The 25,638-nt window shown below is 56.8% G+C and overlaps 2 protein-coding genes across 6 annotated transcripts; one reads left to right on the forward strand and one right to left on the reverse strand.

The window, feature by feature from the left end:
* The first annotated feature begins 2,653 nt into the window (after window positions 1–2,653).
* On the forward strand, window positions 2,654–17,833 carry ENKD1 (enkurin domain containing 1). 5 transcript variants are annotated; one of them, XM_014947590.1, is made up of 10 exons: window positions 2,656–2,759; window positions 4,710–4,818; window positions 7,841–7,939; window positions 8,024–8,148; window positions 8,429–8,653; window positions 9,625–9,797; window positions 13,401–13,562; window positions 14,761–14,930; window positions 16,329–16,465; window positions 16,971–17,833. In XM_014947590.1, exons 4-10 carry the CDS (start codon window positions 8,064–8,066, stop codon window positions 17,129–17,131), a joined length of 1,113 nt encoding a protein of 370 aa, XP_014803076.1. In that variant the 5' UTR covers window positions 2,656–2,759; window positions 4,710–4,818; window positions 7,841–7,939; window positions 8,024–8,063; the 3' UTR covers window positions 17,132–17,833. The 5 variants fall into 5 exon arrangements, with proteins under 5 accessions (XP_014803086.1, XP_014803076.1, XP_014803107.1 ...); XM_014947600.1 differs by lacking the exon at window positions 4,710–4,818 and having other exon boundaries at window positions 2,654–2,759; XM_014947621.1 differs by lacking the exon at window positions 7,841–7,939 and having other exon boundaries at window positions 2,662–2,759.
* Window positions 17,834–20,638: 2,805 nt separating this feature from the next.
* On the reverse strand, window positions 20,639–24,905 carry PARD6A (par-6 family cell polarity regulator alpha). Its single transcript, XM_014946905.1, has 3 exons — window positions 24,831–24,905; window positions 24,359–24,581; window positions 20,639–21,609 (listed from the first exon to the last, which is right to left on the reverse strand). Exons 1-3 carry the CDS (start codon window positions 24,903–24,905, stop codon window positions 20,822–20,824), a joined length of 1,086 nt encoding a protein of 361 aa, XP_014802391.1. The 3' UTR covers window positions 20,639–20,821.
* Between the last annotated feature and the right edge of the window lie 733 nt (window positions 24,906–25,638).

Here is a 25,638-nt window from a genome sequence, read left to right on the forward strand (position 1 = left end):
TCTGCAGAAAAAAGCTTTTCCCATTCCTTCCCCCTCCCCAAATTTTGGCACACATTGGGACGCCCTGTTCTCACACAGGGGACAGTCCCGTGCTCATGGCACCCACGAATGAATCCTCTGCTCATCACAACTCCCATGTCCCATGTGACATTGCTCCTCACCTCCAAAACCTTGATGTCTGGGTTCTCCAGGGCTGCAGACAGCTGGGTAAGGACAGGCCCAGGCTTGTGGCTGCTGTGCTGCCCCTTCTCAGGGGTCCTCTCTGGAGCAGGAGGATCCCGCACTGGGGCTGACATGGCAGATGCTCTAGGCCACCAGCAGGTTCTGTGTGCAGACAACATCTCTGTGAGTGTTTGGTTTGGCACAGGAGCTTCCTGAAATGTGCAGTGCTCAACCTGGCAAGGCTATGGCCGTGCTGCAGGGACATGGGCACAGGCTGAGCTGTGGTTCCCTCTCCCAGCCCCAGGTCCAGGTGGCAGCTTTGAAGGGGTTGTGCTCTGCCCAGCGTAAGACCCACCATGAGATGCTCCACAGCAGCCAGCCCTAAGAGCCCTCCTGATACACCTGGGGATGCCAGGAGGCGAAAACTTCCCAACACATCAGGTTGCTGGAGCTCCCACCCCACCCTGAACTGCCAGAAGACCCGCAACTGCCCCAGCACATCTCCCACCCCCTTCAAGCCAACCATCGGCACCGAGCCCCTGGCTGGAGCCTTGGCATTGCCTTCCCCCCCACTGGGAATGAGAGTGGACATTTTGCCTGTTAAATGGACATCTAAGCAGGGTTTCAGCATTTCCACTGACTGACCACAACCATGAGAGGCTGCAGGCACCAATTACCCACCGTGAGCATCTCACCACTGGTCTCTGCACACGCTGGCCTCCCTGTCTGGCCACGAAACCTCCCAGAAGACAGTGTGGGGAGGACTGACGTAGGCCACTGAAGGCACAAAAGCCAACCACAAGTGTTTTAAGCCACAGTAACGAGATGAGTGGTATTGCTTTGAGCCTGTCCTCCCCACCTCTCCCCTTCGAGCCTCCCCCAGCCTCAGCTCTGGGGATGGTTTGAAAGTGCCAGTTGGGCAGAAGATTCTGCAAGACCGTTAAACCCCCACAGGGGACGTGCTCTCAACAGCTCCCCCAGATCTGGGCTCCTGGGTGAGAAAGGAGGTGGGGAAATTGGAGAGAGCCCAGGGGATGTTCCCTGGTACGTGGGGGACACAGCAGAGCTGGGCTGATGGGGCTGGCTGTGGTGGTGACAGGTTCAGGGGTCCTGGGGAGGCTGCAGCCTTGGAAGGGGACACTAGGAGGGGGAGATTCGCCATCCTCAGGGACAACAGGGCTCCATGGGACATGGCTGCAGCCATCCCGATCTGGCACTGGTGATAGCCCTGCTATGACGGGGACGAGGGACCCCAGTGGCCCCCTCCCCACGAATGCTGCCACGGAGTCTACAAAGACAAGCACCGAGTCCCATCCGTCGAGCTGGCAGCTGGGAAAATGCCAGGATTTTGTTTGCCTTTTGCACCCTGGGGCACTCAGGAGAGGCTGACTGTGAGTGGAGAGGTGGTCTCTGTCCTCATTGCACCATGGCAGGAGCCTCTTGTGCAGCTCCTTCATAAACACGGTGGCATTCGACAGCCCGCAGAGAGCGATGTGGCAATCCAAGGAGTACTTCAGCCGGTGGAGGCTGACCCCAGCACCTGTGTCTCCTCTACTGAGCAACAAATGCTCTACTGAGCAGCAAATTTTTTAAACATAGAATCATAGAATCATCTAGGTTGGAAGAGACCCTTGGGATCATCGAGTCCAACCATCTACCCTACTCTACAAAGTCATCCCCTACACCATGTCCCTTAGCACTGCATCTAAACGGCCCTTAAACACAGCCAGGATGGTGACTCCACCACCTCCCTGGGCAATGAGGTGGCATTGAGTGGCAATGAGTGCCAAACATGGCACTGAGATGTACCGTTACAAGGAAAAAGCGTGGTTATGGGCAAACACACCCAGGCACACTGTGGTCTCCTGGTGCAGCAAACCTGGCTCATGTGGTCATTCTGCTGCTTTAGGTTCCACCAAGCCAAGGGGGTCTTCTGTGCCCACTTCAGCTGGATGGCAAGCACTCTCCAAGTCAGATTTATCATGGAAAATGAAACGTTCGGCTGCTTGACTTGGAAAGAAAACCACAGAAAGGAGAAATAAGGAAATATTTCAGCCAAATATACCCCAAGACTCGTTCTGTAACTGGAAACAACCTTTCAGAGTTTTCTTCCAGGCCATACACCAAGTTACGCGTTGAGTTTGGACAATGATGCCCACATTTCTGGCTGGGTGTGGGCGCTGGGCCCCGCTGCACCGGCACTGCTGGCAGCTGTGGTGTGGGCACACCGGCACCCACTCCTTCCCCAGGCCCCGCGGGCAGCAGCCGGGCAGGGATGCCCGGGGGATGCCCCCGAGAAAGGGGAGGCCGCGGGCACCGGGGGGATGAACCTCGGCGGCGCAGCGAGCCCGAGGCAGGGCCGGTGGCTGCGGGCGGGCTGGTGCCCGGCCCGGCTGCGGGACATCGCCCTCCTCCCGCACAACCGGCGCGGCCCGGGCCCCGGCCCTGCTACGGGGAACGGCCGCCCCGGCCCCTCCCGGCGGAAGCGGCGGTTGCCGGGCAGCGCGGCGGGGCCGGGCCGGGCCCTGGGCTCCCCGCGGGCGGATCCAGGCCAGGTCCAGGCCGCAGCCGGGAGAGCGTCTCTGCGGCCTCCCGCGGTGAGTCCCTGCCGGGTGCCCGCCGCGGGGGAGAGGCCGAGGGCTGCGGGGGAGAGGCCGGGAGGTGGCGGAGCAGCGGCCGGGTGCTGCCGTGCCCCTGCCCAGGCTCTGGGGAGGGGTGGCTGCGCCCACCGGGGCGAAGCCTTGGGGCTCCTGCCTCGGTGTATGTCTCCCCAGACACCCGGGGAGCCAGAGGAGCCGAGAAGGGTTTTCTAAGGACACAGAATCACGGAATGGTATGGGATTGGAAGGGACCTCTGGAGATCATCTAGTGCAGCCCCCGACCAAAGTGTGTGTCAGTGGGGTCCTGGGGCACAGGCCCCAGAATGGGGTTTGTGTTGATTCCTCATGACAGCCCAGCCCAGGGAGGCTGGAGACAGTGATGTGAGCTCCAGTCTCCTGCAAAGTCAGCACGTGTCTCGTCCTTGCCTCGGAGAGGAGTCCCTGGCGGTGGAGACTCATGTTGTCTTTCCCTGCTCTCCTGGGAGGGCTTGGCTGCAGCTCTGCAATACCCTCACCAGCCTCTGCCCACCCTCCAGTGCCCAGCACGGAGCTCGGTCACCTCCTTCCTGCTGGAGGCTGCTGCCCCAGGGCACACATTTGTCCCCTTGGGCAGGCTGGACAACCTGGCTGTTGGTGGATACATGCCCAGCTCCTGGAGAATGTCCCACGTGTGAATGCCAGTACCATGCTTGGCCCACACCGGTCCCTCTTTGTTTTCAGAGGGAAAAAAGGAAAATGGGTCTTAGAAAATGGTGAGGAAGAGCTGGTGGTACCTGAGGGAACCTGCACAGGGAATAGTATCAAAATAAGAATCATAGAATGGTTAGAGTTGGAAGGCACCTGCAAGCCCCCCCAGTCCCTCCCTCTGCCCTGGGCAGTGACCCCCCCCACCACACCAGGTTGCTCCAACCTGCCCTTGAACCCCTCCAGGGATGGAGCAGCCACAGCTTCTCTGGCCAACCTGGGCCAGGCTCTCACCACCCTCAGAGTGAAAATTTTCTTCCTGAGATCTAATCTAAATCTACCCTCCTCCAGTTTGCAGCCATTACCCCTCCTATCACTACACGCCCTTGTAAAAATTCCTTCTCCAGCTTTCTGGTAGGCCCCCTTCACATACGGGAAAGCTGCTCTAAGGTCTCCCTAGAGCCTTCTCTTCTCCAGGCTGAAACCCCCCAACTCTCTCAGCCCCCCCTCCCAGCAGAGCGGCTCCAGCCCTCCCAGCATCTCCATGGCCTCCTCTGGCCCCTGGCCTCAGAGCTGGAGGCAGCACTGCAGGGTGGTTTCCCCAGAGCCAAGTACATTATCTTATATAGTATCAAATTATTAATCTCTGCCATTGGAGCCTGCAAGGGGAAAACATAGGCACAGGATAACATCACTGGGTAGGTTCACAGCACCTCATTTCCCCAGTTCTACAGGAGGCATGGCCCCAGATCCCTGTGTAGCCCTGAAGCACAGAAGTTACCCTGGTTCTACTTTTCAGCTAAAACTACCAAGGGAGGAGGCAAACAGCCAAGAGCAGCCGCACAGAGAGTAGCCCTTTGATTTGCTGCAAATGACTCGCTTTGCTTATCACAGCGTAGGGATTCCCCCCCCTATTTTTGCAGAGGGTGGCTCATACAGGCATGAAGCTGGTCTTGCATCAGCTCTGTCCCTGGCCAGGGACACAGGCAGAGAGGAAATGTGACCTGTGAGGAAGAGGGAGTGCTTCAAAGTCAGACGCAGCAAATGCCAGGCTGTGAAAAGCACCTGCCAAAGCCTTGTCCGTTCCCATGCGTTGTAGTTTCCTTAACTACCATGCCAAAAACAAGCTGTGAGAGGAAGCCGTGGTTCATACAAGCTCTAAAAGATCTCAGTTTACTTGGGGGCATAAGTGGCATTTTTACCACCTGGTAAGCTGGGGGCAAAGGGCACAAAGAATCGAATTAATGGTTCTTTAACTTACAGGGACACGCTGGGAGAGGTGGGGCTGGTGCCTGCATGGCTTGAGTCCTAGACCTGGACTAAGCTGTGGTCCTGGTGGGGGGAAGCAAGCGGCCAGCCGGGCTGAGACTGGGTGAGTAGGCAATGCTGAAGCTGTTGGGTTACTCTGAGAACTGCCCTGTGCCTCTGTTGTCCCCGTGCTGCTTTCAAGTGAGCAGGGACCAGCCCTGTGGCTGGGAGCAGTGTCGCTGCTTCTCTAGCGAGTCCTGCAACCTGGCAGGGAGTTAAGAAGAGAGAGGAGTTGCACACACACATATATGTGTTTACCCGGACTCAGCTGGGCTGCATTTGCGGAGTTGCCTGCATCTCATAGCCTGAGAATGCTCTAAATAGTGTCTTTTTGGTAACAACAGGTCGGATAGTGTATTCTTGACATTTAGGTTTCTAACAGGGTGATAGGGAAGATGCTTTCCTGGGTGCAAATTAGTCCAGGTGGCTGAGCCAGCCATCGGGTCACTGGCTGGCCTTGCTCCCTCTTCCTCCCTCCTCTGTCTTCATAAGCACACACTCCTGCTGCATTTCCCTTGTGCTTGTTCCAGTGCTTCTCCGATTCCCCCGTGGAGGTAACAGCCAGGTTACTTTTGGACAGAATTGGCAGAAAACCAATCCAGCAAAAGAAGTGACTTGTTCTGTGCAGGGGTAGTGAGTTGAGTCGGCTCAGCACAGGAGGGTCTGCGCTGCAGAGCTGTCGCAGGAGGGATGGGAATGGCTGCAGAGAAGGTCCACATGCACCCTTGGCAGAAGTGAGCCAGGAGGTTCTCTCACTTGTGTCCCCCAAAGACGCTCATGGTCAGCAGGAGTAGAGCAGCAGAGCAGCCTGTACTGATCATTTGTGCGTGAGGCTTGGCTGCTTCTGAGGCTGGTGCTGGGGGCTGGCGTCCCACGTCGCTGAGTTTGCTGGAGGTGCCTAGATAGGCAAGATGCTTACCATTGTAATATGATTGTCTCATCTTGCAAGATCCCAATCCAGAGGTGATGTGACTTGCAAATCAGGGAGTGGGTGTCATTTGCAAATTCCCTGCAGCAGGGCAGGCTGCTGTTGGGATGTGAAAGGTATAAAATGAGCCTTCCACCCCCTGCCTCCCATCAACTTGCCTTTCCTCCTTCAGTCCCCCACACTAATTGTCTGCTCTGTCACAGGTCTTGATTTCAGCCTGTCATTTTGCTTGTAAATTACTGGCTTTGAATGCAAGTTCAGATCAAGATCGGATGTGAATTTCAAGGCCAGTAGCTGTTCTGGAGCCATCTCATGGTGAACGTTTTTTTTTTTTTTTTTCCAGAATAAGAGAGCCTGTTCTGGCTTAGTTGGATCCATTATCAAGGAGATTAAATAATACCAAGACAGTGTCCTTTTATCTCAGGCTGAGAGGCTGTGTCTGCTCTTCAGAAATAGCTTCTCCAGAGCAGCTGGGTACAGGCTGTACATGCATGCTGCTGTGCAATAGTCAGCATTGCTTACATTGACTCTGCAGTTGTGTCTGGGAGATGAATAACAGCTTTTTGCTAATGGGTCTCATGTCAACAGGGGTGATTTAGCAAGGAAGACTGCAGTGCATTAGCTGCTATGACTCAGACTCACTCAGCCTTGTACTGATCGTTTATTGGTTTATAAATTAAACTGCAGATGCCGTGTCCCGTCAGTGCTGGCATGCTGAGGATCCTGAAAGGGGCTCTTCCCGTAGAGTTGGCTCAGATATCTTGAAATTGCTGCCTCGGGAGTCAGGGCATGCAGGTTATAGCCCCAGCTCTTACGGCGATGACACCAGCCAGGCTGCCCTGGCGCCTGTAGAACCACGGCGTGACTCTGATGAGGTGTCGATGCTCTTGTGGCATCTATCAAAGGCTCATCAGTCTGTGCCTGTTGGTGCGACATCCTGCAGCCTCATTTTTGGAGTGGGGAGCAAGTCCCTCAAGTTTCTTGTGGGCAATAAAATACTGTCCATGAGATCCAAGGGCTGGAGCCTGTCTGCTGGGAGGGGGCACTGAGAGACTGGGGGGGTTCAGCCTGGAGAAGAGAAGTCTCCGGGGAGACCTTCCAGCCCCTTCCAGTCCCTCAAGGGGCTCCAGGAAAGCTGGGGAGGGACTCTGGATCAGGGAGGGGAGCCCTAGGAGGAGGGGGAAGGGTTTGACCCTGAAAGAGGGGAGATGGAGCTGAGATGTGGGGAAGAACTTGTTTGGTGGGAGGGTGGTGAGAGCCTGGCCCAGGTTGGCCAGAGAAGCTGTGGCTGCCCCATCCCTGGAGGGGTTCAAGGGCAGGTTGGAGGGGGCTTGGAGCAACCTGGTGTGGTGGGAGGTGTCCCTGCCCAGGGCAGGGGGTGGCACTGGGGGGGCTTTAAGATCCCTTCCAACGTAGACCATTCTATGATTCTGTGATCATGGTGAGCACAAGAGGAAATAGATGCTGACTGCTCCTGTGCTGGAAGGATCTGTGCTCCTCCTGTGCAGGGAAGGAGAGAGGCAGCAGGAGCCAGTGAGGGCTAGGGGTATGTGTGATTTGTGGATCTGTTCTTGTGCATGTTGATCTGCATCAAAAAGTTATTTAGAAATGAAATAGATGTTTTTCTAAACAGGTAACTCCCCATTGTCCCAGGGAGCTGAGATGCGCTGGGCTGGTTTTGTCTCAGGGCTCTTCCACAGAAATTCAACGTCTGCCCTTACAAGATCCTGGAGTGAAGTGTTTTTTCTTGGGTCCTTCTGAGGTTCAGCCCCAGCCTGCTCAAGGGTGGCGATGACACTGGCCTGTCTCTCATGGAGGATACAGCAGGGGGTTTATCTGTGTGGGGCTGGGGCTTCAGCTTGCTTTGGGTAGGTTGTGTTTGAACCCCAGGAGCTATTTAGAAAGTCAGAGGTGCAAGATAATTGAAATCTAAGGCTAAAATATGTCAGATGATGTCCAGCTACCTTGTGTTCCCCATTCACTCAAGGCATACAGGGCGGTCACAGCAGCTCAGCTCCTGCTTGCATGCCTGCAGTAAATGTTCTGTATGGGAGAGCGAAGCAGGGAAGGATTTTCTGTGCTGAAGATACTGGTATTACAGCAACCGCAGACCTTTCAGGTTCAACGCTGGTAAAAACGCTGATTAATCCCACAATAGGGACAGTGCTGCTGGATCCTCACCTGCCTGGAGCCCAGTTTGGGGTGATTTCCTACCTGCAAGTCATCTGTATAGCTGGGTGTGAGCTCTCTAATGAAGGTCAGCAGTTCGTATATATATATATATATATATGAAATGTAGCTTTTCAGTGGCTCAGTGAGCTCTGTTCATGTCTCTTCTCAGTGGTAGCTGGTTTCTGTGGCAGAGGCAGAGCAACGGCAGGATGTGTGAAGGGCCATCCAGGATTTCTGGACCCATTCCTCCAGACCCTACGCTCTTTCCAAACTATTACAAACGCCCCTTCTCAGGTGAGTCCTTGGTGCTCGTTACGGATGGGTGGGTTTGTACTTTGGCATGACACAGCTTGCTCATTTGATGTCCTTGTTCTTTGGCATCCTCAACAGTCTACTCTCACACTGGTGCAGGTGCTTCTGCTGCCTCACAGATGGTGATCCTAAAGGTGTACAGCTGGTTGAAAGATGGGAAAGTGTAAGGTAGAGGTGGAGAGGGTTTTTCTAGGCTGTGGGTGAAGGAAACCACAAGGTGAGATTGTTCCATGATAATCTCCTTCTCTGTCTTTCTTTGTAGCTCGAGGGAGGCTGGAAGGGAACGCTGGGAAGCTGGATTTTACCTCTGGCTCCCTGGACCCAGTTCCCAACCCATACCCTGCTTTGGGCAGCGCTCACCGGGCCCAGCCAGCCCCTCGCATTCGCCCCAGTGGAAAGGACTTCTTGGAGAAGGGACAGAAGGGGACGCTTGGTCTCTTACTGCAGCTTGAAGGGCTTTCCCTTGGTGAGGGGCTGCCAGTCAAGAGTAAGTACAGCTGGGTCACTGCTGGCCTGAGTTGTGTTGTGGGCCAGGGATGAAGTATGAGGGATTTTGGGTGGATTCCTCAGCTCTGGTGCCTGAGGAGAGCTTGAGCTTTGCACGGGCGGTCGCCCCATGTCCTGCGTTTGGCCTGGTTGTGGTGTCCCTGAGACGTCACCCATGGTGGAGCAGGTGGTGCTGTGGCGTCCATGAGTCCAGTCTGGCCCAGGTCTGCAGCGGGAAGAGGGACTGTAAAAAAGATGCTGTTTAATTTAGACTTGAGGAACGAGTCATAGATGAGAGACTATTGAGAGATGCTGGAAATAAATAAAGCCCTTCTAGTTTACTGCCTCTGAATATAACCAGTATCTTTATAGTTGGTACTTAAAGATGGATCAAGTGAAATCTTAATGTATAGAAGATGTTTGACCGGGGGAATTCCTTGTTACTGAAGTCAGGCAGGGTTTGGGAAGACTGTCTGTATACGTGGGTACCAAGGACATTTTTGCAAAAGATGGTCCCTTCTTCAGGGAATTCACAGTGAACATTCAGAGGTCCAGAAAGGAGAAAAGGCTGAGCACGGACTGTCATTTGATTGGCTTCACGTGCTGGCACTGTCCTTTCTGGTGCTAGCGTGGTGGATGCCAGCTAGTGGCTGCCACAGCTGCTGTGCTGAAGCAGGAGGGGAATGGAGGAGAGGCCAGTTGTGTCAGCTGAGATCTGCCCTGGCTTGGGGAGCCCAAGGTGCTGGTGGTCATCTGGGCATGGTGGGATCGTGGGTCAGTCTGGGAGCGTGGATCTAACATGGGAAAATGCACAGATTGTCCAGTCTGCAGGAGTGGGGAGAGCTTGCTCTTTCTATGTGCAGTTGGACCAGCTTGGAGGTGGAACTGTGGTCTCTGGTGCCAGTGCTCCAAGAGCCTGCATCCCTTGGCAGTGTCTGAGGAGTGAGGGCTGTGTCTCCCCTTGCTGTGCAGGGAAAGAGTCCAAGGACCACGAGAAGGAAAATGTGAGGCGAATAAAGGAGATTCAGAAGAGGTGCAAAGAGAAGGAGCGAACCCAACAGCACAGCCAACCCAAGCCTGTGAAAGCTCTGTGGAAATCACAGAAATACGAAAATGTGGAGTCAAAGGTGAAAGCCAAACTGCAGGTCAGTGCCCACTGGGCTCTTGAACTCTCCTGTCCTGGGGTGCAGTTCAGCCATGAAGCTCTGTGGGATGGGGGAGTCCCAGAACCTGTGGGTCTGGGGGCAGTTTGGTGCTGGAGTGCAGTGGGCAGATGTGGCAGCGGGGCTGTGTGGCTTGGGTCTGGAGAGCGATTGCCGTAGTAATCCCCATCCTGTCTGGCCTTGTAGACCTCCTGTGCAGGGGGAGCTGAGAAGAGGAAAATCTCATCACACCCTCTGCCTGGAGGCTCCTACTTGGCCCTTTGGTTGTTAGGGATCTCAAGGATGGTTCCTGGGAGATGCAGAGAAGCCCTCACAGCCGTATTCTCTGTCTAGAGGTGCATCCAGCTGGCTTTGCAGCTTCTCAGTGTTTGGGGCAACACCAGCCTGGGTTTGTGCCAAACGGCTGTGGAATTCTGCCCCGTGGATTATGGTCCTCAGAGGTAGGTCTTCAGGCTGTGTCAAACCTTGGTCCAACTCTTACCACCCTGTGGACCCACAGTGGACCATATATCTCCAGTTTCTTCTCTGAGTGATTGTCCTGGTGAATAACCATGGTGCAGTGGGACACACAGACATCTCCGGGCAATCAGGGCAGAGGCCTCATAGCTCCAGCAAAACGTGAACATCTGTACGTACCTCCTGTCCTCTGTACATGTCCTTGTCTTCTCAGGCTTTTTCAACTGCCGAAACGTCCATGGCTTCTCTTCCAAGTGGACGTCTGTCTTTGTGAAGGTTTTGGTTTGCTTTTGGCTTCTATTTTCTTTCTCTGGATAATTTTTTCTCCTCTGGTGGGTTACTCATGTTTAAATAGTGCCTCTGTTGGAGGCAAAATGCATCAAAGTGGCTGCCTTGATCAAAGTGTACCTGTTTATGCTCTGCACAAAAGAAAAGTTAAGGCCCACTGGAAGAGGGAAGGAGAGCTCCATCACTGTCTTTGGGTGGATCTGTTATCCTCAGTCTGGATCTGGGAGACCTTTGTCATCCAGGTGACCTCTTGGTTGGGTTGGCCTCTTCCTTCATCCAGAAGTAGGCACTGTGGCTCCTATGGATGGGGTGGGTTCCTTCTGCATGGCAGCACCCTCATCATAGTGACGTCCTGGAGGAGAGGCCTTGGGGCTTCCTTCCAGTTCCGCCTCGCATGGGAGAAGCTCCCTGAAGAACGAAAAGTGTGGGGCAACTGCCCTGGCTGGAAAGCCACTGGCTCACTGGAGCAGCCTCGCACTGTTGGATCCTGCATTCCCATCAGGCTCAGGAGTGTCGGCTGCCAGGAGAGGACTTTGTCCTTCTGTGAGTCTCTGGTAATCTTCACAGTCTCCGTCTCTGTTGTGTCTTTGCAGTCAGCCAGGCTGTGTGAACAGGAGTGACGTGGGGAGCTGATGCTTGTGCAGACAGCGGGACCAAGCGGGGTGGCACCTCGAGCACGGCCGCTGACACAAGCGTTCCCTTCGTGCTCTCATGCTGAGCTGGAGCCCCATGTTCCTCCTCATCTCTGCATTCCTTCTCTCTGGTCTGTGGCACTTGAGCCAACTTTTGACACTAAAATTATGTGTATTGATAACACCTGCTAAAAATTGGTAAGATGATTTCCAAGTCAATGGTTCCAAATGCTGTCTCTCTTCTTCCCGGTGTGTGCCACCAACCTCTCTGACGTCCATGACCCTTCCACACACGGGAGCAAACCCACGTGTGCTTTAGGATCACAAGCCCACGCTCTTGTTTGACAAATCCTCTGGCTTAGAGGAAAATTGAAATAATTCCTTCTTTTGTTCTGGGGAAAGGGGGTGGTCTCTGCGCAGGCAGTTTCTGCGTGGTGCGTTACTTGTGCTCTGCAGGTTCCTCCAGAGAGAGGTGGCAGGAGGCCCTGGTGCTGACTCACCTTGCTTTAACTGTTGCTGCGGCTCTCACAGAGTCAGGGTGTTCCCAGTGAAGGATCTCCATCTTCTGTGAAGCTGCTGCTCAGAGTAAACTGAGGTTTAACTGAGGTAAACTGAGGCAGGTTGATTCTGGTAGGTCTTGGTGTCTAACATGGAGTTTCTTTTCTCTCATCTGTCTTCGAGGCTGTTCACTGCAGCAGCTGCCTTGAAAAGGGCTCTGACAGTCTCAGTGCTCCTGTAAAAGGGAGATGGGGCAAGTTTCTAAGATCACAGACTTACTTGACTTCTAACTGCCCACACGAGGTAAAGGCATTTCTCATTAACTTACCAGGGAGATCTGAGTCTCCTGGCTCTTGTTGAAAAAAGGCTGATCATCTTTGGAGTATGGTCAATCTGGGCAGTGCTGAGGGCATCGTGTAGCCTGGTCCTTACACCAAAATTACTGATGTTGCTGCCCTATCCCACCTTCAGTCTTCAGGCCTGCCAAGCTCAACGGGCCAGGACACAAGGAATCTGCCTCAAGAGTGCTGCAGTTCAGCTGAGAGAGCAGCTGAGACCTTGGGTACCTGCAAGGCTCTGGAGGCTGTTGCTTCCAGGGGCAGAGCAGTGCCCTGGTTGCATTTACTGTGAGGTCACCCACTTGCCACAGTGTCCTTCCACCTTTCAGGGTTCCCTGCCCCAGGCAGCCTTGCTGCAGATGGCCTGTTGGACATCAGGCAGCGTAGCCTTGTCCCAGTGCTAGTCATGGCCTTTGAAGATGCCTCGCAGATGAAATTCCACCCTCCCAAATCTACCAGACTCCTTCTGCTCCTCTTTCTGTCTAGAACAGGATAACCACAGATTTGGGGTGCTGAGCAGAGCAGTGCTTGAGAAGCGCATCTAATTTGTGTCCGCTTCATGCCTACCTGTGCCATTTCATTCACACAGGAGCTCTGCAGCGTGCTCCGGATTTGTGGAGGTGGGCTGGCTGCTTCTGGGACTTCAGGTTCTCTGGTGTTGCCAACAAGGGAGACTGGTGTGTGTCTCTCAACTTTCAGCACGCTTACTCTACGCTGCCATTTGCCCTCTTCATAGAATCATAGAATCATCTAGGTTGGAAGAGACCCTTGGGATCATCGAGTCCAACCATCTATCCTACTCTACAAAGTCCTCCCCTACACCATGTCCCTTAGCACTGCATCTAAATGGCCCTTAAATGCAGCCAGGGATGGTGACTCCACCACCTCCCCGGGCAGAAGATTTCTGCTTTTTAAGGGGTCATGATCATTGTTAGTTTGGACTGTCCATCCATTTAAATTGTCCCTAGGTCTGGTCAGTATCTCTGCTGGGTTATCTGGTGTTGCTCTTCTTTCATGCCTGCCAGATCAGTCAGTGAAGAGGGACTCTCCAGTCAATGCTACACAGGCATTTGATCCCCATGTGTTTCTGCAGATTTCCCCACCCCTCACCCCCCCCCGGCTTTTTATTTTTCAAGCCTTTCTTTTCAAAGTTCAGCTGCTGGGTCTGGATTTGTTGCTGGAGGCTGTCTGTTTGGCCTTTGCTGGCTGTGTGCACATTGCCTTCCCTGAGGAACTTCTGCCAAGCCATGGCAGAAAGAGCATACTGTCATCTGCCTCCTGGAAACTTGTGGTTGACCACCCAAACTTTGTTGGGTGGGTTTCTCTTTGCTCCACCCTCCCTCTGCTAGTGGATCTTTTCTTGCTTTTCCCAGGAGAGCTCCCCACCTCCTAAACCAGAGGCTCTGAAATTCCTGAGGGCATATTCTCGCTGTGGCCCTGGGATCAAGCCGTGCAGATCGCTCTCCCCAAGGCCTGCCAGAATGAAAGCAGGGGCAGACACAGAGGCTCCAGAGGCATCGGGTGATGAAAGCAAGGTGAGTTGCACACTATCTGCATGCTCCCAGGGGTTTCTGGCATTCATCCGTCTTAGGCGTTTCTGGCACTCATCCATTGCTCCTGCTTTGAACTCTTCACATGTTCTTCTAAAGCATTGGTCAGATGTGCTACATGAACAAGGAGGTCTGTAAATACTGTTCCTGGAAGGAACAGGGCCTTGGTCACTGGGGTGGCGAGATGGGTGTTCAAGGATTACTACTGCTGCCCTTTGGCTTCATCCTTTCTCATAGTGGAAGAGATCGTGAAGTTCGCTTAGGAAATCCCACCTCCTCGCTGTAGAAGTGCCAGTGATCTCCAATCTGCTCTTCCTAGGGCTTTGCAGGAGATGTTGGGGATTTGGAGACTGCTCCCACCTTAATCAAAGGAACTGTGGCTTCTGGGCATTAGATAAAAATTTGGGAAATTGGTGTGCTTTTGAGTAAGGAGAGTTAAATCTGTATTAGCAATTAAACCTTTCAGGTAGTCTTGTCTGAAAGGTCCTAAACTGCTCCATGTCTTCTTTCCTTGGCACACATGGGGTTTTCAGTTTGTTGGTTCCCAAATGCCATGGAGCAACTTAATTTAAACAGGACATAAACTCTTAAGGAGAAAAACCACGAAAAGAAAACTTTGAACTCAAACCCAGCAACCTTCTTTCCTGTCTTGACCACCAGAGCGGCTGTGATAGAGGGTGCTGTCTCTGGGGAACTGCACCCAAGGACCAGCCAAGTTCCTGCTCTGGCAAGGGCTCTGTTGTGTGTATTGGTCTGGTGAGGGCTTGACCAGACCTTCTACCTGCTCTGATGGGCTCGAAACACAGCAGGAGGAGCCATGAGAACTGTCACGCTTGGTTCTTCCTGTCCCTACTGGCTTTGAGGGCATGGGGTCAGCTTGAGGACCTCAAAAAGATGGGGTTGAGGTTTTGGCTGGCTTTTGGTGCCAGGCAAACCATGGCACGCCAGGGAGTTCTGGCACCTATTCTGGCACTGGTTTCTTCTCAAAACATGGCCACAGCTCTGCCTGTCTCTCTGACTCCTGAGGTGGGGTGTGCTGGGGGTCTGCCCGTCCAATTGTCAAACACCTGCAATTCTCTCCCTTCTGTGGGTGCCTCTTCACTTTGTCCCTTATGGGGTCAAGGGCAGCTGCCCACGTGCGTGTGCCGGGCCGGCCCCTACTGCCTCCCTCTCTCTCTCCCAGATGCAGGTGGAGGGCAAGAGCATTGACTTCGTTAAGCACAACGCCCGCCATGCCAAGCGGGCCTCGCTGCGGCGCTCCCAGTCCCTGCAGGCGCTGTCTGAGCTGCTGGAGCAGAAGCAGCGGGAGCAGGAGGAGTACAATGCCAAGCAGAAGGGACACGTCCCCCAGTAGTACGTATGCCCCTGTCTGATCCACAGGACTCTCTGTGACAAGCCTGCTTCCCTTCACTACGGCCCCCAGCTTCTGCGTAGAAAGATGGGGACAGAGGCACCGTAACCATGCACAAGCAGTGGGATTTAGTGTGGCCTGGGGAATAAACGCAGTCCCTCCTGGTTTCCTGACTTAAGGAGAATCCCGTAGCCAGTGTGAGCGGGTTCACAGAATCACAGAATCTTCTAGGTTGGAAGGGACCTTAAAGATCATCTTGTCCAACCATCAACCTAACTTTGACAAAAATAGACACCCGCACAACAAACAAAAGGCAACACCATCACTAAACCATACCTCCCAGCACTACATCAACCCGTCTTTTGAACACCTCCAGGGATGGGGCCTCCACCACCTCCCTGGGCAGCCCATTCCAATGGCTGATAACCCTTTCGGTGAAAAAATTTTTCCTAATATCCAGCCTGAACCTCCCCTGGTGTAACTTGAGGCCATTTCCTCTCGTCCTGTCACCTGTGACTTGGGAGAAGAGACCGACCCCCCCTGGCTACACCCTCCTTTCAGGTAGTTGTAGAGAGTGATAAGGTCTCCCCTCAGCCTCCTTTTCTCCAGGCTGAATAACCCCAGCTCCCTCAGCCTCTCCTCATAAGACTTGTGCTCCAGACCCCTCACCATCTTTGTTGCCCTTCTCGGGTTCAGAAGGAATTTTATTTCCTCCTCCTTGGTTACTGTTGTACAATGATGCCGAGATGGGGATGGTCTGTGTGTGCCGAGAAGTGTGCTCCTGCCGCTTCGTACGCCTCGCTCCACATGGTGTAGCTTCAGTATGAAAAGGTCTGTCTTCTGAGAGGCAGATAGCTCATTCTACCTCGCAAGTGTTCCTCCTGCCTTTGACCTGGAGCCTGAAGAACATCCAGTTAGTGATTTGTGTTTTCCAAGTGGAAAACGGTTCCTGGGTGACCCTGTGCTAGGACTGACCGTGGTGTCAGTCCTGTGGCTCTCTGCTGTGCCTGCTGTTCTCTGCCAGCATCCCTGGGCTGTCAGCCGCTTCCTCCAGCTTCATTCCATCATTGGCTCAGAAGCGGTTTTGAGAGGACTCAATGGCCTGGGCCAGAAGCAAGGAGCAGAAGCCCTTGTCTCCATGGTGCTCGTGTCGGCCTCTCTGTGTCTTCTAGCTGCCCTTCATTGTGCTTGGAGCATGTTTGCTAGCCCATGCCTGCAGGCTAAACCCAGGTGCATTCCTCCGAGGTGAGGGGCTGTGCTGGCAGGGTGGGCTTGTGGTCCTCAGGCAGCGACGTGGAGACTAGTGGGGTCTGAAGGGCTCGATTCCTGGCCTCTGCCCCCATCCCTGTGCCACCCCTCCTGACAGATGTGCTGACACATCCTGTCATTTGCCTTTCCAGCCTGCTGGAGAGGAAGGAGCTGTGGCATAGACAGATGGAGGAGCGACTGCGAAACCTGCCAGATCCTGACACGCCACCTGGTCACACCATGATGCCAGAGAGCCAGCGGCTGGAGACCCTCGGCAATCTGAAACAGAGTAAGAGGAAAAGTAATAAGGAATCCAGCTCAGAAAACCAGGCCAGGATTAGGGAGAGGGCAGTTTTGGGGCACTGGGAGGGTTGCCTGGAACGAGGCAGGTAGCTGGGATGTTGCAGCACTTGAGCTGCGTGTGTGGAAAGAGCAATCTCCTTGAGGTTGGTTGAGCAGGTTACAGGACTGGCTCTCTGGAGCAGGCTTGTCCAGTGGACCTGATGTTAGGGCTACCATTGCTCTTAAAAGTGATAGAAGGGTTTTGCTTAGAAGGGACCTTCAGAGGTCTGTATTCCAACCCTTGGTTCTTCAAAGCTGGAGCAGGTCACTCAGGTCCTCATCCCACTGAGCTTTGAATAGAAGGATGGGTATTGAAGTCCTTGTTCCAGTGCTGACACCGTTTTCATGACTGAGGATGAAGTCGTAGCATTAGGAAAAGGACGGATTTCTTTGCTCTTCCGCTTATACAACTTGTTTGGTTTTTTTGGATTGTTTTTTTTTTTTTTTCACAGGCCAAGAGCAGCTGATAAAGGACCTGGTGATGCTGCCGGTGCGCACAGACACCCTCAGCATGCAGAAGAGGCAGATAGAGCTGGAGAGGAAGCTCTCCCAGATAGAAGAGGCCATCAAAATTTTCTCAAGGCCCAAGGTCTTCATCAAGCTGGACTCCTGAGCCAGTGGGGCTGGGTGTGTTGTACTTCTCTGCCTGAACATCCTTCATTGCTGGGAAGGGACGATGATCACTGTGGGAGGGAAGGAGAGGAAGGCAAGTTCAGGACCCTGGGCCCATGCAAGTGCTGATACAGCGTCCAACGTGCAAGCGGGATCTCTTGCTCACCCTCCAGTGCTGGGTCTGCTCCAGGGAAAATTGTGGGAGATGCCCTAATTCAGTCTCTGCTGCGTGGTATAGAGAACCTGAGTTCACAAAGATCAGCTCTCTGCTCTGGATCCATGGCATCACCTCTAATTTTCCCATTTTTTCCCACTTCTGCAAACTGGTAGGAGGTCTCTAGAGCTCTCTATGGTGCTCCTTGTCCTCCTTTTTCTCCTGAGCTGGACCATGGTCATGGCTCATTCTGAGCACCGGCAGACCTGGCTGCACAGAAACCTCGTGCTGTACATCTGCTGTGTGTGCCCCAGTCCTGAGCACTGAACCTGAGCACTGAACCAGTGCCTCTGCACCCTTCGACCTGCTGGCTGGGCTCAGCAGCTTGGGGACAGGTTGGGGACAACAAAGAGGCACAGAGCTTCAGTCCCTCCCACCCGGGGAAGAGCTGGGCTGGTCACAGGGATGACAGGTGGCAGGATGTCCGGAGAAGCCTTTGTTGTCTGTGGGACAGGACATGCTCCAGTAAAGCATTGTTTCCCTCTTTCAGTGTGTTGCAGCTCCTGGTAGGCTCAGCGGGGCCTGAAGAGTGGTGGTAGGGCAGAAACCAGAAGCCTTGATGTAGTGTGGGCAGGGGGAGAGCCGTGGCTCCTGGTCCCACTATCTGCAGAAGCCCAAAGTGGCCAGAAAGGTTTGGTTTTACAGCACTGGGGTGCTGGGACACGGTGGTGGACTTGGAGTGGAGAACACACACAGAAGTCCTGCCAGATCTTGGTCCGCAGGCAGGCAGGACATGGCTTGGTGCCATCATGGAGGTCAGCTCGCTACCTCCTTAGCTTCACATGCTGCACAAGGACCTGTGCAGGCCTTTGCAAGGATCCCACTGCGTGAAGCCTGGGAAGATTTAGGCTAGAAAGGATCACTGGAGGCCTTGGTCCATCTCCTGCTCAGTGCAGGGCCAGCTCCGCAACTTGGAGCCTTGCCCAGCTGAGCTGGGAGAATGTGTGAGGGTGGGTTGCCACTGCCATGTCACTGGGGCTCTGTCCCCAGGCTGTGCCACCCTCAGGGGGAACGATTTTTTTCCCCTTGAAGTCCCATCAAAACTTCCCTTGCTGCAGCGTGTGCCCATTTCCCCATCTCCTTTCACCGCGCAGGGAGGGGATGCTGCGCACAGTTGCCCCAAGCAGGTGCCTTGTTGCATGGGGTTACTCCATCTCGGGCAGGATTCTGTGGGGTGAGGATGAGGATGGGGATGATTAGGAGAGGGTTCTTCACTGTGAGGGTGGTGGAACAGGGGGGGAACAGGTTGCCCAGGGAGGTGGTTGAGGCCCTTTCCCTGGAGATATTCAAGGAGAGGCTCGACGAGGCCCTGGGCAGCATGGTCTAGTTGGGGGTGTCCCTGCTGACTGCGGGGAGGTCGGACTAGATGACCTTTGGAGGTCCCTTCTGGCCTGGGCAATTCTATGATTCTATGATTCTATTGCTCAGAGCGGTCCAGCCCTGCCCACAGCACCCTGCGGCACCCGGAGTGCTGCGGTGCCCCGCAGCAGTGCGGTGCGGGATGTTAGAGGCCAATGCTGCTGCCAAGGGCTGGGGAAGCTTTTTGCACTTGGAAAATCACCCCACGCTCCCCTGGGGCCAGCCTGGGGACAAGCAGGCTGAGCTGGCTGGATGAGGGCGGCTGGGGGCCGCAGGCAGCAGCCCCTGAGCACCTCCCTGCCCTAAACAAGTCTGGACTAACCGCCCTGCCATCTGCTTTGCTCCCTTGTCCCTCTGGGCCCCGGCTGCGTGCCATGAGTGTCACCCGGCCCCAGCCCTCGCTGCTCTCTTGGCCTGCCCTTGGACGGACGCTTGGTGCTGTCCCTTCAGACCCAGAGAGCTGCAGGTCCTTCTCCTCTTCCTCCTCCTCATGTCCCTGAGAGCAGCACTGGCGAGAGGACCCTGTTTGTAGGGCCCTTGGCACAGGGGCTGGCAGTGCTGGCACACTCAGGCCCTTGGCGCGGCTCCCAGCAAGGTTTTGGCTACACCAGCACGGGTGCCTCAGGATGGGGAGCTACCATCAGCGAAGGCAGCAGGACACAGTCCCCCCCTTCCCTGTGGAGGTGAGGGCTCTGCCCGTCACCCGGCAGGAGCCAGGCCAGGGCTCCCCACACCATCTGCGCTAGCTGCCCCGGGGTTTGACCCCATGGCCAGGGGACAGCCCTTGTGGCCATGAAGCGCATGGCCACAGTGGTGGCCATCCATCACTGCAGCGGTGACCTTGCTCTCCCTGAGTGCTCGTCTCCAGCTCGAGCCAAGGGGCTGGAAGAGTGCTGCCCTCAGGAGCACCTGGTCTGCTGGGCCTTCTGCGCCAGCAAACGGGCCAGTGGCCACAATGGGTTGGGGCAGAGGTGGTGGGGCTGGTGCCGAAGGTCGGTGCTGCAGGAGGTGGGGAAGGACCACAAACCCAGCCAGCCACCATCCGGCCAGGCCCATTGACAGCCAGGGTGGGAGAAGGAGAAGCTGTCACTGCTGTCACTGCTGTCACGCAGGGGTGAGCCAGCACCGCCCCACTGGGGTGTTGTTGCTCCCTCCCTCCCTGCGGGCAGGAAGGTGCTGATGTGGGGCTGGACCAGGCCAGCAGCAAAGCAAAGGGCAAAGCCACCGTCAGCCCGGTGCTTTGGTGCTGAGGGACTGAGGGCACGGGGAGCCCCAGGAGAGCAGGAGAGGTGAGTACAGCCCCCGCTGAGCTCAGGGCTGGAGGAGGAGGATGGAGCTGTGCCACCCCCAGCAGCGGTTACTGGGGCTGTCACAGCCAAGGTGCTGCTGCCAGCCTGGGGGCCACCCAGCTCCCTGTCACTGGGGTGTCCCCTGGGTAATGAGGGCACCACAGAGGGGACAAGGTGTATGTGGGGCCATTGCATCAAGCCACTGTGCCAAAATAGCCTGAACGTGTACCGTGGGACAGGGATGCAGAGGGGGAGGGACGTGCCAGTGTCCCCCAAACCCTCTGTTCCTCCCTGCGATGGGTCTCAGCGGCGCAGCCCTGACGTGTGCCCCCGGGGAGTTCAGCTCCTGGGCACTGCCCTGCGCAGTGTGCTCCCTTCTCCCAGGGGATCTACAGAGCTGGTCGTGGAGCTGGTGCTGGCCCACAACAGGGTGGGCTGTGGCACATGGGACGGTGTGATGGGGCTGGTGAGGGATGTGCCCGTCCTCTCCCATGGCTCTGGGACTGTTTGCTGTCCTGGGGGGGGGGGAAGTGTTCCCCACGGCTGTTTGGGGTCCAGCCCCCACGGTGACACAAACCAGGGACAAGGGGGGATGCTTTCTAGAAAAGGTTTTACTGTCCATTGCAATATATTAATTGATGATGCATATCTTGATAAAACAATTTAAAAAACCCACTTGTTTGGAGGGAGGGGGGTGGGAAGCAATGGGGCTGGGAGGGGCAGTGCCTGGCGGGAGCGGGGGGCCACAGCAGGGCTCCCGGGGACACGGGTGGCGGGAGAGGGCGGTGAGCAGCCCCATCATCGCCCCGGTGCCCACAGGGCCCCACAGCTATAGGGTGAGGAGAGTGCCATCCTCCCGCCCGCTGCCCCGGCCAGGGCTGCCGTCGTGGCTGCCGAGGGACTGCAGGGAGCCCCGCGAGCTGTGTGGGGACAGGCTCCGCTGGAGGGGTCCATCGGCAGGGCCCCCGTTGGGGCAGCCCCCAGGGATGTAGTGGGGCGCGCTGTCGCTCTCGATGACCAGGTCGCCCTCCTCGTCGCTCTCAGCCGTGCTGTAGTTGCTCAGGTACTGTGAGGCCGGGCTGGGGGTCTGCTGGCTGGGGGTGCTGTCCGTGGACATGCCTGAGCTGCCCGAGGCCTTGCTGCTGCGGATGACGTTGTTGCGCTGGTTGGCTGGCTTGACGGTGATGATGAGGTTGTGACTGTTGGCCACCATCATGTCCGTCACCTGGTCCAGGGACTTGCCGGCCACATCAATGCCGTTGACCTCCAGGATCTCGTCGCTCACCGCGAGCAGCCCCGTGCTCTCGGCCAAGCCGCCCTTCACCAGGCGGGAGATGAATATGCCGGGCACCTTCTCGACACCTTGCGGGGCCACACGCACACTGACGCCATCGCGGATGTAGAAACCCAGGGGCTTGTCGGAGCCGTGCTTATGGAGCCGCACGCGGCGGTGGGTCTCAGGCAGGATGTCCACATCAATGATGGAGGAGATCTGGCGGAAGTCCTGGGGCATGCCGATGAGGAGGTGAGGCTTGGCCCGGTAGTGCGCGGGGCGCAGCAGCCCCTTCTTCTTCCGCTGCAAGGAGTTCGAGGCAAAGACGCCGGCATCAGACTCTGCTGTAGGCAGCAAGGGAGGACACGGGTCAGGCACTGCAGCCACCCGGGGATGCAGCCACGTGCCCTGGGCTCCAGCTGTGGGGAGCCAGCAGGAGAAGTGTCCTTCCTGCTCATGGATCTCACCGGCTTTTCCTCCCCAGAGCATCACCCCAGCTTTTCCTGCAGCCTGTCTCCGCCGGGCACATCTCCTGGGATTACCCAGCGTACACGAGGCCAGGATTAGTGGGATCCAGGCAGTGATTCAGCCTTAATCACACTTTAAGCCAAACTCTGCAGTTTAACACTAGAGCTGCCATCCCTGACAGCCCAGAACCCATGGCTGTGCCCCAGTTTGGGTCTGGGGAGAGGGACCAACCCCCCTACCGCCAGCACAAGGCGGTGCTGGGGTGGCAGCCTGCTCCCCAGAGAGAGTCCAGCCCTGTGAGACAGCACCAGAGCCCCTTCTCCCCGCTGGAGCCAGACCATCGCTGGCACGGGATGGGGATGGCCACAGCTGTGTCCTGCAGAGCCCTGCCATCCCCAAGGACAGAGACTCCCCACCTCCTGGAGACCCATCCCAGCGCTGCAGCATCCCTGGTGCCGCTGATCATCCCAAACTGTCTTTTGTGCCACGGGCTCTTATTGCACCATCTGGCACCCCCACACAGGGTCTGACTCCATCCTCCTTGACATGGGGCTGCTCCACTGGGCCCAGCTCCGCCACATCCCCTCCTTGATCACATGCACCAGGTGCTGGGGAGCATCCCCTGGACCATCTGTGGTTTCTCCCCATCCCTGTCCACAGGAGAGCCCAGCTCTGGATGCTGCATTGCCAGCGACTTCCCCACGGTGCCCCCCATGAGCATTGGGACCCTGCTCCAGCCACAGGGCTGCTGGGGATGCCCCCAAGCCCAGGGGACCTGGGGTTTCTCCCTAGCCGAGCCAGCCTGCCAGGGCTCCTGAGTTATAAATATCTCCCTGCACACACAGCCTGGCATATTTTTAGCTCGGGGAAGGGTGGCGGAGGCTTTCCCACAGCTATTTCAGCTCCTCTCTGAGGGGTGCGGAGCGGCTAGGCCAGGCAGGTCCAGCACCCCATGGACAAGCCCGTTGGTGGTCCAAGGGATGTCCTGGGCTTTCCCCTCCCCATGGGCCAGCTAAGAAGGGCCAGCACCGCTGTCCCCGGCTGGGCTGTCCCACGGGGATGGCTTCACCCTAAGGGGTGACAGCAGAGAGAGCAACCAAGCTGCAGAAGCTGCAGCCTTTGCTTTTTGAGCCCCTGCGGCAGGACAGGCTGCCGTGGCGCCCACTGAGGGGTGCACCCCGACATACACACGCGTGTGCATAGCTCCCCACACCCGGCGTGTGAGAGTGGCTCTGCAGCCACATTCCTCACCGACCGGGACTGGTTCGACGACAGCCCAGCCCCGGGATGACCTGGATCCATTTTAAATCAGCTGTGACTCACCCAGGGCTCGCTCCCAGCCTCTCCACACGCCTCCCATGATGCTGCCGGCCCTGTGGCCCCTCTCCCGTGGGCACAGCCAGGTGCCAGGGCTTACTGGTGCTGTCTCCTCACCCTTCTTATCACACTGTCCATGTTTCCAAGGCCACAACTGCCTGCTCTCTGCGCTGTGCCGGCTCGGCGTGGTCACCCTTGCACCCTCACAGGCTTTTCCCAGCAGCAGAGGTGGCTCTGGGAGCAGGAGCAATGCTCCTACACCTGGCTCCCTGAACGGCAGCCCAGGTCAAGCCATTGGCCCAGGAGCAGGCAATGGTTCGGTGCCCCACAGCACACCACGGGCTCTGGCTCCCTCCTGTCAGCTGCCTGGAAGCGCTGCTGCTGGCACCAATGCCACCTGGCCCCGGAGGAAGCACATGTCCAGGGCATTGAATCACCCCCATGTGAGAGACCAGGAAAACCAGCACAGTGGCCAGAGCCGGCCACCGGCATCAGCCCTTGCCCATGGACTTTGTACCACTAACATGACCTGGAAACACAGGTTTCCTCTGGGCACCATGTTGGGGAAAGTGGGACTTTTAGATCAAGTTCCAGCTTTGGGCACTGTTGGTTGACAGTGCTACTTAAGAGAAAGACTCAGCACTGCTAACCAGAGTGGAAGAAGATGGGCTCATCTCCATCTCCCTGGTGAAGAGGAGACGTACCCGGGATGTGAGGCCTTCATCCTCACTGGGATGCTGCTATCACAGTGATTTTGTGCTCCTGCACGAGGAAGCTGCTCTCCAGGAATGCTCTCTGTGGTCAGAGCGAGCCCCAAGCTGCCGAGAAGGAGAGGAGCTTCCTCCTACCACCAAAAACTCAGTGGCACTCGGCACCCCAAGAGCTCTACCAAAAGAATGGCTGCTGGCACCTTGGGGCAGGCAGCCGATGGGGCTCCTGGCGCAGCGCTCACAGGAGCAACACAGTGTTTTCCAGAGCCCACGCAAGCCTTGCTGGAAAATGTGACTTCAAAGGGGTGAATCGCAAGGATTTGCCTTTGCTCGCTGGGGCACGTGGGGCCGGGCTGGCGTGGGTGCCTTTGCCACAGGGAATGGCTGCTGGGGAGAGCTTGTGGGGGTGCCATTGCCCCGGCACGGCTCTGGGACCTCCTGGTGCTGCCACCTCCAGATCTATCCACCACTGTGATGGCTGGATTGTGACCAGCTGCCACTGCACAGCCCAAATGTGGAACCAGTGGTACCACAGGACGTGGCTCGTCTCCCTTAATGGGGAAGATGGATCCAATGCCCTTCTCCAGCTCCCGCTTACCCTTCTTCTGGATGATGACCCTGAGGAGGGGGTTGGCGGAAGACACAGCTTTGTGGTAGTTGTCATCATTGTTGATGGGCAGGAGATCGCCGTGGATGTCCGTGTAGCCCAGGAGCACGTCCACCCGTGGGATCTGGTGCACCGTCTGCAGCAGGCGGTAGAAGTCCTGGAAGCTGCCCGCACTGGAGCGCTTCATGGCGAAGCGGCGAAATTCGGCATCAAACTGTGAAGGAGGAGGAGGAAGAGGAGGAAGAAGAGGTGAGGCTAGGCAGGGCTGGCTCTGGACCAATGCAGGCAGGGCACAGCACAGAGCTGCCCCAGGGCGGGCAGAGCTGGGCCCCAACAGCACCAAGGTGGCAGTGCCCATCAGCCAGAACCTGACCCCACAACAAAATAAAAAGGAGTGGAGATTTTTCCTGCCCTGAAAGTGAAGCAATGAGGCAGAGAGGTGCCCACACAGCAGAGGAAGGACCCTCCAGCCGTCCCGCCAGCCACGGTGGTCACTGAGCTGCAGCAAGGTGCTTCCCTTCACCATGACTGCTGCCATAGTGCCTGGTGAGCAACAGCGTTAAGTACTGCCTCCTTCAGTCACGACAAAGGGGAAGCCAATTAAGAACAGGTTGAGGAATGCTGCGAGGATCCCACTGCCCGAGGGGATCCTGCTGATCCCGGGGCAGGTTGGTGGCCGGGGCGCCCCGGGAAGCGGGGCACTGTGCACCCCCGGGGCCTTGGGCAGGCAAGGGCACAGCTGGGCGAGGATGCGGCGAGGGAGGGCACATCTGGGGGAGTGCAGGGCTCGGGGGGGCACGGAGGGGCGAGGGCACGGCCCCGGGAGCGCGCACCCCCGGGCGCAGGGCAGGGGTTGGTCCCGGCGGGGGGTGCGGATCTGCTGGCAGCGCGGCCGGGGCCGGGCGAGCGGGCACATCTGGGCGAGCGCACATCTGGGCGAGGTGCGCACCCGGGGATGACCGTGCACCCTGCACACCGGTCCCGGCGGGGCCGTCGTCCACACCGGCATCGCGCACCGGCGAGGGCGCGCATCGGGCGAGCGCTCCCCGGCAACGCTCCCACGGCCGGTGCCGGCGGCGCCGAGCGGGCCCGGCGGACCCCGGGGTGTCGGGACGCCGCGGGCCAGGCTCGGAGAGGCCCCGGGCAGCGCCGCTGCAGCTCCGGGGAGCGGAGCAGCCCGCCCGGCAGGGCTCCCCGGTGCGCGGTGCCGCCCCACGTGTGCTACCCGGCGCGGCCGGCCGTGACCCGGCGGTACCGGACACCGGCGGCGG

This window comes from Calidris pugnax, unplaced genomic scaffold (assembly GCF_001431845.1).
Source record: "Calidris pugnax isolate Ruff unplaced genomic scaffold, ASM143184v1 scaffold30, whole genome shotgun sequence".
NCBI classification, from domain to species: Eukaryota; Metazoa; Chordata; class Aves; order Charadriiformes; family Scolopacidae; genus Calidris; species Calidris pugnax.

What these genes read in the sequence shown, in the direction of transcription:
- ENKD1 (XM_014947600.1), top strand. Translation starts at nt 8,064, where the DNA reads ATGTGTGAAGGGCCATCCAGGATTTCTGGACCCATTCCTCCAGACCCT. An exon ending in CATCGGGTGATGAAAGCAAG is followed by an intron (nt 13,563 to 14,760) that starts GTGAGTTGCACA and finishes TCTCTCTCCCAG; the next exon opens with ATGCAGGTGGAGGGCAAGAG. An exon ending in CCTCGGCAATCTGAAACAGA is followed by an intron (nt 16,466 to 16,970) that starts GTAAGAGGAAAA and finishes TTTTTTTCACAG; the next exon opens with GCCAAGAGCAGCTGATAAAG.
- PARD6A (XM_014946905.1), bottom strand. Translation starts at nt 24,905, where the DNA reads ATGGCAGCAGTCATGGTGAAGGGAAGCACCTTGCTGCAGCTCAGTGAC. An exon ending in GCTGGCGGGACGGCTGGAGG is followed by an intron (nt 24,582 to 24,830) that starts GTCCTTCCTCTG and finishes CCTCCTTCACAG; the next exon opens with TTTGATGCCGAATTTCGCCG. An exon ending in GGTCATCATCCAGAAGAAGG is followed by an intron (nt 21,610 to 24,358) that starts GTAAGCGGGAGC and finishes TGCTGCCTACAG; the next exon opens with CAGAGTCTGATGCCGGCGTC.